The 8,797-nt window shown below is 53.1% G+C and overlaps 1 protein-coding gene across 2 annotated transcripts in view; it reads left to right on the top strand.

Annotated features, from left to right (window-relative positions):
• Positions 1-375: 375 nt before the first annotated feature.
• The window catches only part of UBASH3B (ubiquitin associated and SH3 domain containing B), a gene marked incomplete at both ends in the record, with an annotated part of 136,324 nt that continues 127,902 nt past the window's right edge, over positions 376-8,797 (top strand). The window contains one exon of one of the 2 annotated variants that reach the window (XM_082845309.1): positions 376-536. In XM_082845309.1, the coding sequence (XP_082701435.1) occupies positions 376-536 (161 nt within the window). The remainder of the gene's footprint in view (positions 537-8,797) is intronic. The other variant, XM_082845310.1, reaches the window with a different exon arrangement.

The following is an 8,797-nucleotide window of genomic DNA, read 5'->3' as shown; positions in this document are numbered from 1 at the left end:
CAGGCAGGGCCGGCCCACAAGGCTCCTTTTCCTTTTTGATCCATTCAAAAATTACTCAGTGCAAATTCCCGGACTGCTGGGAGCGGAGAAGGAGAGGGGCGGAGGAGAGAGGGCTGCTGCGGGCGCCGTGCAGGGGGCACCCGGGCCCCGAGGGGCTGACGGCCGGTCGGGGAGAAGCCGCTCGCGGCGGGCCGTTCTGGCTCCGGTGGCCTCACCAGGAAGCGTCAGTCTCGACACCGGGGAAGCTCCGAGCGCCGCCGCCGCCTCCCTCCCGGCACCGGGTCCCTGAGCCCCCGCCCCGGCTCCGGGCCAGTCCTCCGCCCTCCGGGACCCTCCGGCTTGGGCGCCTTCCCGGGCGATGGCTGGCCGCTGAGCATGGCTCAGTACGGCCACCCCAGCCCGCTCGGCATGGCTGCGAGAGAGGAGCTGTACAGCAAAGTCACCCCGCGGAGGAACCGCCAGCAGCGCCCCGGCACCATCAAGCATGGATCGGCGCTGGACGTGCTCCTGTCCATGGGGTTCCCCAGAGCCCGCGCGTAAGTGGCCGGGCTCGCCGCCCGGGCGACCCCTCCCGCCCCAAGCGACCGGCCCTCGGCTTCGCTCCGGCTCGCCTCCTGGCGCCTGCCCGGCGGGCGGCGCGTTCCCCGCTGCCCACGACCTGTTGGGGGTAGGCTGGGCGCGCGGGCGGCCCGGGACTCGGTTCCTCCTGGCGGGGGTGCAGGGGAGGGCTCCGCGCCCGAGCGCTGGGCTGGGGGCTTGCTGGCGATGCCTACGGTGAGGCGTGCCTAAGGGTGCGGGATGCCTAAGGGCCAGGGCACAGGGTTCGAATCCCGGGTACGGTAGCCCGCGCCCGGCCTCAGAGGGTGGGGCTAAGCGAGTCTCTCCCGGGCTCCCCGAGGTCTCCAGCGCTGAGCCCCCGGGGAGGCGGGGCCCCACCGAGGATTCGGGCACCCTCTTGATGCGGAACGCCGGGCTGGCTTGGGATCCTCTGATGGCTGGGAAAGGGCAAGGCACGGCGGGGCAGGGAGGCCGGCCCTCCCACTGCTGCGGCTTCCAGCTCCGGATGTCGCTCTCGGGTTCTGCCTCCCTCGGAGTAGGAGGGGCGGGAGAGTGGGGATTGCCTCGTGTTCATTGATGGGGAGGATGGAATGAGAAGGGGAAGCACTTCCCACAGGGGCCCTGGGTTCTCGTCAACGGTGACGGCAGCGCAGGAATCTGTGGGTGCCTGAGAGTGAGGAGGGGAGCAGTCCTCCCTCATCCTTCTTCCTCCGGGAGGGCGGGGTAGGGAAGGGCAGAGAGCGCGCAGGTGGCTGCCCCAGCAGCTTGCTGGGAAGAGGCCTGGTCGCCGGCACCAGGCAGCAGCGGCAGCAGGAGTCTTCGGAGGCTGGCCGCCCAAGGCCGTGGGGCTGGAACGCTGCCTGGGCCGGGTGGCCAGGCCCTTCTCCCTCGGTTAATTCCTCACATGCAGATTTCTTAGGCTGGGACACAAGGCCTGGCATCCTTGTAGGGCGCTGCTTCTTTGAATGACATCACCTGAACAGGGAGCTGGGCAAACTTTATCAGAAAGGGCCAACTCGAGGAAAGTTTGTTTTCTTCTCCCTTTTTTCAGGTGATAGTGCTAGGTCTCCCTTACTTGGCCTCTGGGCAAACCTTTATTCTTTACTAGTAACTTGGCTGTAATCTCTTGATCAAAGCTGATCCCTGATTTTATCATTCCACCCAGCCTGCTGGGACAGGTCGGAGTGGCCTTGGAAGGCCATAAAATGGACTGACATTTCTGCCTCCTACTAACTTCCAGTTGCTGATGCCAGAGTTACAGGGAGATGTGGTGGGCTCTGCAGGGGTGTGCCGGGTGTGGAAGCTGCAAGTCAGGTCCTTCGTATGATGGATGTGCATAGCTGTCCTTAAGAAGGGGCAGGTAGGGGCCAGCAGTCTGTGGGGCAAGGCTGCAGAATTAGCACAGCCCCTGGCATTCGCCTTTTCTGAAATGAGGCCAGCGTTAAGGACCTAAATTGCTTAATGAAGGGAAGAAATACTTAACTGAATTCTTCAGACTGTGGTGTTTGCTCTTTGAGGTGGCTTTAACAGGACATCTTCTTTCCTGCACTGGGTCCAAGAGGCCTTGGCTACGTGCTGAAACATTAGGATGATGGTTTCATTTTGGCTTGTTCTATCCCTGAGATCTCATAATAACTAGCATTTAGTGAGTACTTACTATGTACTGTTCTAAGCACTTCACATTTATTATCCATTTTATCCTCCCAGCAGCCCAGTGAGAAAGGTAATTATATGCCCATTTTATGAACTGGGGAACAGAGGTTTAGAGAGGTTGCATAACTTGCTCAGGGTCACAACAGGGAGCAGTGAACCTGGGATTCAAACTCAGGCATGTGTCGGCTCAGCTCAGGCCTCACATCCAGGACCAGGATGTAATGAGTTAATGTGGGTAAAACACTTAGAGCAGTGCTTGGCACTCAGTGGGTGATCTTTAAGTGTTAGCTACTGTATTAGTTTCTGTTTTAACAAATTACCCCATTCCGGGTTGTTTAAAAACACAGAAATTTATTCTCTCACAGTTCTGAAGGCCAGAAGCCCTAAATCAGCATACCTGGGCTGAAATCAAGGTGTTGGCAGGGCTTTGCCCCCTCCGGAGGTTCTAAGGGAGAATCTATTCCTTGCCTCTTCCAGCTCCTGGCGTCTGCTGGCATTCTTTGGCTTGTGGCAGCATCCCTCCAATCTCTGCTTCTGTGGTTGCCTTGCCTTCTTTTCTTTCTGTGTCAAATCTCCCTCTGCCTCTTTCCTAGGAAGACACTGTGATTGCATTTAGGGCCTCCCCAGATAATTCAGGATAATCTCCCCATCTCAAGGTCTTTAACTTAATCTCATTCACAAAACCCTCTTTTTAGCCATAAGGTAATAATGTTCACAGGTTCCAGGAATTAGGGCATGAATATTTTGGGAGGAGCCCCTTTCAGCCTATCACAGCTACTATTATTACTAGCACTGCCTCTCTTTACTGGAAACGTGACAGAGTGGGTCATGAGGAAACATCCTGGGGAGGGGGTAGGCTTGCTGTTCTGTCTTCTCAAATTCTCTGTCTCGGAGCGTCAGAGCCCTTGGCGGTCATCTGATCTAGTCTACTCCCTACCTGGGCTGGCATCTCTTCTACTTCAGCCAAGAGAGGCTGATGTGGTCAGCCTTCCTCTTAATAACTTAATCAGGTCAGTAAGAAGAGGGACTTCTCCCCAGGGCCATCTGAGATTCCAGAGAACAGACTTTTTTTTTTGAATTTATTTTATTTATTTTTTATACAGCAGGTTCTTATTAGTCATCCATTTTATACACATCAGTGTATACATGTCAATCCCAATCTCCCAATTCATCACACACACACACACACACACACACACACACACACACACCCCGCTGCTTTCCCTCCTTGGTGCCGGTACGTTTGTGCTCTACATCTGTGCAGAGAGCAGACTTTTAACTTCATTTTGGAGAGTTGTGAAGAAAGAGAGCAAAGGCACCGGGCTCCACTTCTGAGAAGCCTCTTTCTTAGGCTTTAAGCCTGGAGGAAGGAGCGTGATGAAATGGAAAGTGGGAGAGAGCAGTGATGGTTTCCTGGATTCAGGAAGACCAGGCTGTGATGTTTCAAGAAGGAATGAGACCGAGGTCTGGAACACAGCCCTTTGGAGGGAATGGTGGTAACCAGGGCTGGCAGCTCTGGTTTCCCTTCTGGGTGTAACTGCGTCTGATCTTGTGCAGCAGCAAGAAGGGCCCTTCCACTGGGCTCTGGGTGGACCGTAGAGAGCACTGATGCCGGCAAGGCCCAGGTCCCATGCAGCCTGTGCTGTGCTCTGGCCTTGGATAAGTCACTCAAGCCCTCAGGGCCTGGCCGGCTCCCTCTGAAGGGAATAGGATTAATTAGCGCATGCTTATTAAGTGCTTGATGGCTACCAAGAGGAGTTGGGTATGTTCCTCTAGCTCGTTATGCCCCTGGAGCCGTGCTAGGTTTTTTCCACCCAACCCTATGACCTTTGGTCCAACTTAGACGCTGCTGTAGAAGAACAGCAGCCATGTGGAGAAGGTTCGAGAACTGGCCGTTTATATCGTGTGTGCGTGCGCGTGTGCGTGTGTGTGTGCAGGCACGCACACACGCAAGCACAAGGCAGGGAGGTGTTAGGGAGGCCTCAGGAAGGAAGCTTTCAAGGGGCCAAAATGGCCTGTCCCTTCCTTTTTCTTTCTATGCCCTTAGCTCTTCCTTTTCCCCAAAGTTCTAAAAATAAAGGCCCAGCTTTGTCAAGACTGGAGTGAGGTAGGTCAGAAGGAAAAGGAAGAGTGTGTGTGCTGGGAAAGGCCTGGGGCCAGGAAGGGCCCGAATGGATCACCCAGGAAGGCAGGGTGAATTCTGACCGAGTGTTGCCTTTTTTGTTGTTGTCTTTTGTATCTTTTTTTTTTTTTAATTTTTATTGGAGTACAGTTGATTTACCACGTTGTGCCAGCCTGAGGTGTACAGCCAAGTGAATCAGCCATAACACACGTATTGATATGTCCACCCCCCCTTGCAGGTTCCCCTCCCACAGCGGCCAGCACAGAGCACAGAGCAGAGTTCCCTGTGCCACACAGCAGGCCTCTGTCAGTTATCCGGTTTATATATAGTAGTGTGTATATGTCAATCCCAGTCTCCCAGTTTATCCCCCCCAACCTTACCCCCTTGGCGTGTTGCTTTGTGTTCCCTACTTGCTTTTCTTACTTGCCTCTGTGGTTTTGGGGGGCAGCGGAGGCTTCTCTGCCACTGGAACTCTGAGAGCAGCCACCCAGCAACGGAATTTGATGAGGCCCCACTGACACAACTCTGGCCTTTTGTTTTGGTTCGAGACTGCCTGTGGCTAATACTTTGTCTACAGCGCATGGCTCTGGAATGTTCTCTAATGATTGAGAAGTAGAATTTTACAAAAGGACCCTCTGGCCGGGGTCTGATGCCCTGAGTCCCAGCCCAGCTTCTGACCGACACTTGAAGCATTTAGGTCTTCTGTTGAACCCCTTTCCTCAATATCCTGTTCAGCTTCTGTGCTGTGTAACTCACGAGGCTTTGTGAAGACCGAATGAGCTGAGGGGCAGGAAGGGACTTAGAACTAAGTTAAAAATATAATCTGGACCCAAGGTAGATAGGATTACGGTATTATGGTGTTGGATGAAAAGAAAAGGAAGGAGGTGAGATCGTGGTGGTAAATCTCCAGCAAGGATTTACTGTGCTGTTAGGTTGTTGATATCTGAACAATGCCCAGCGAAAGAGCAGGACAGTGGCGGAAGGAAGGAGCTGGACTAAGTGCCTTTGACTTTGCTTTGGACAGTCAGCATTAGCTATGCATCACTGCCCAAAGATAAAAGCAGCTCGGAGCTGGCAACACAAGGAACTGAGAGGCATCTTGCAGAGCCCGTGAATTCAAGCATCCGGTTTCTCCAGCTTACCTACTGGTGGACATTGGATCCCCTGAGAGTACCTGGTCAGCTCAGCATCTCCGAATCGTGGCTGATTCTGGGTGGGTGCTGCAGCTGCGTTCCCAGGGGCCTTGGGCAGAAAGAGGAGACCAACCAAAGCCCACATGGAGTGAAGGGATCTTAGAGGTGGATGGGGCAAGCAAGTCTCTACTCCACCCGTCATAGCCGTTCACCCACACAACACTCCCCCCTTACACGTGTGTGTGATTTTGTGGGTGAAAAGTTGCTCTCACGTGCCCTAAATATCCCTCTTGATCTTGAGAAAAGCCTCGCTTTATTTATTTATTTTTAAAATATTTATTTATTTAATTTATTTTTGGCTGTGTCGGGTCTTAGTTGCGGCACGCGGGCTCTGTAGTTGAGGTGCACGAGCTCAGTAGTTGTGACAGGCGGGCTTAGTTGCTCTGCGGCATGTGGGATCTTGGTTCCCCAACCAGGGATCCAACCCATGTCCCCTGCATTGGAGGTGGATTCTTAACCACTGGACCTGAAAAAGTCCTGGGAAGTCCTGAGAAAAGCCTCGTTTTAAAGATTAGGTGACTTAAGTCTCAGAGGACTTCAGGGGCATGCCCTGTGTGAGGCCATGTTGCCATGACAGCGTTGGTCTAGAACTGCAAGTCCAGTGAACTTCCCAGGCTACCCAGAGGACCTGGCTCCAAAGGGAAGACCTTGGCATACATTCATTTTTCACTTTCCTGAGGTATAATTTATGTACAATAAGCTAAACCTATTTCAAGATTGACAAATAAATATACCTGTGGCATCACCTCTGCAAGATAGCACGTGTCCTTCGCTCCTGTAAGTTTCCTTTTGCCCCCTTGCAGTCAATTCCTTCTCCACCCCTATCCCTGGGTAAGCAGCGACCCACCTCGTGTCACCGGAGATGAGTTCACATTTTCTCGATCTGCATACGAGCGGAATCATACAATGCCTACTCCTGTGCCTGCCTGGCTTCTCTCCTGATATTTATGAAACTCATCCATGTTGCATGTAGCGGTAGTTTGTCTCCTTCTATTGCTGAGTAGACCTTAATGTATTTGGATGGGCTAATAAGGTAATTATAACCCCTTGCACACAGCGTCTGTGAAAATTTCCTGTTATGCCCTAATACTACCTTAGATTTTTAGATCACTTTAGAGATGACAAAGCGGATTCATGTACCTAATCACTGTTAAGTTTCAGACATTGATAATTTCATGAGAAAACAGGTTCAAATTAAGTGCCCCAGAGAGTGAAGAGCATCCTGCCTCATGACTCTATCCTGCGGTTTTTGTCACTACCCCGCCCTTGGCGGCCTCAAACTCTAACTGCTTTTCACTGAGTGGACAAGAGTGCTCAGCGCTGAGGGCTTTGCTTTTCAGAGAGGCAACAAACCGAGGGAACCCTGTGTCTCCCACCAGCTCTGCTCCTGCTGACAGTGGAGGCGGAGCTCAGCGCCCCCCTCGTCCGGGCGGGCATCTGGTGTGCATGTATGTGAGGGTGTGTCCCTCTTCTAGGGCAGGCAGAAACTGAAGAGACCCAGTCACCCTCTGCCTGATACACAGACGTCTCACCGTGGCAGCTGTCGGCACAGCCTGGGTTTGAATCCCAGCTCTGCCTCTTCCCAGCTGGTGACCTTGGGCACGTTGCTGAACGCCCTGAGCCTCAGTTCACCTGTCTGTACACTGTTGATAATGCTGACTGAAAAAAATGCCCAACCTAGAAGTTGAGGATTTTGTTTTGTTCGGGGGACTTGCTGAGGACTCAAGCCCGAGAGGCAGCCTCTCAGATAGCCCTGGGGGATGGCTCTCAAGAGGTGAGGGAGGACCCAGGGTATATAGGAGTTTTGCAGTAAAAACCAGGTGGTCAGAACATCAAAAGATTGCTATTAATTAAAGAAAACCAGACATCTCAAGTTAGTGGGTTTAGCACTCTTCTATGTATGGGAAAATGCCAAGAGTCTGGGCTCACTGAAATCATTCCTTGGAAAGGCACCTCAGCTGTCTGGGGCCAGGATCCTGCTTTTCTCCATCCTGAGTCCCCTCAGGGTGCACAGTTGGGGATGGCCGCAGTGGCTGCTGGCTTGATGGTTGCGACATCCTTTGTTTACTGAAATGGCAGGTGACATTCTTCGTCCACAACAATAATAGTATGTAGCTCCGTAGATCCTTGTGAGGGTTAAGGGTGCAGAAAACAGTTGGGGAACGCCCGTAATCCCTCAGTGAGGAGGGAGGCGTGACTGCTACTCCAGCGGTGATTTCATTCCACGTGACTCCCTTTGTCTCGGGGTTCCCGGTTGTCCCCCACTTTTATATCTCTGCTCCTCACTGAGCTGTGGCCGTGGAGTAGAGGCTGATAGCCTCCTTCCTCAGCATCTTGTCCCCGCAAACTGCCCCGGGGTTGCCAGCCGAGTGGAAGCGGGCCCCCGGAGCAGAGCAGGGCCATCCAAACTGCTGACGGTAATAAATGGCCAGGGTGGAGATTTGAAGGGGTACCATATGGTTGTCTTCTGATTCGTCTCAAATGGAATCAGACTCCAGCCCTGGAGAGAAAAAAATAAAGTGCACTGAAGAACGGCTCCTGCATGTGACGGGCAGGATCCCAGGCAGGACAGAGTTGCTGTTGGGAGAATGAGATGGCCGTGGCCCCCTCAGGGCTGAAAGCCCTTGTCTTCTTCATTGGGAAGTTCTCCAGGTTCCACCGGGGGTTTTCCCAGAGACTTATGGGAGAATCTCTGAGTTTTCTCTTCCCTGGAAGATGGAGGGATAGATGTAGCAGCAGCCTGTGTCCCCTGGACCTTCTATCAAGAGCTCAGGCTATGTAGGTGATGTCCGTCCTTGTTGGTCCTCTGGCTAACATCCCGTTTTGCTGGTGACTTTGCTGTCATGTTCTTTTTGCCACCTGCTGCTTAAGAGGATGAGGCTTATGGTGAAGTACCCCAGATGAACATCCAGAAATTGTCTGAGCTCCTACTGTGTGCGCAGCACCCTGTTAAATTCTGTGCAGGAATAGATGAATGTCAAGTTCTGCCACCTGGCACTCTGAAGTCAGCCACTGGCTCTAGCTGGCTGCACATCCTCCACAGTGACTTTCTGAGGAGCCGGTGTGCCTTTTCTTGGCCTGGGTGAATAATTCTCTACAGATAGTTGACAGGCTCTAGGTTTGGCCCTCACCCCACAGGTGGCCCAGGGGTAATGCACGATGAAAGCAAACTCCGTGTACCTTTCTTTCAGAACCCCGCCTTGGGCTTTCACTCTTCTCTCACTTGGTGGCTGTCTGGACTCCTATACATCCTTTTCCTCCCCTGGGCCTC

This window comes from Leucopleurus acutus (assembly GCF_964270905.1).
Source record: "Leucopleurus acutus genome assembly, chromosome: 8".
NCBI lineage: Eukaryota > Metazoa > Chordata > Mammalia > Artiodactyla > Delphinidae > Leucopleurus > Leucopleurus acutus.
The sequence above is the reverse complement of the archived record's forward strand: the minus strand, read 5'-3'. Positions and strand labels throughout refer to the sequence as shown.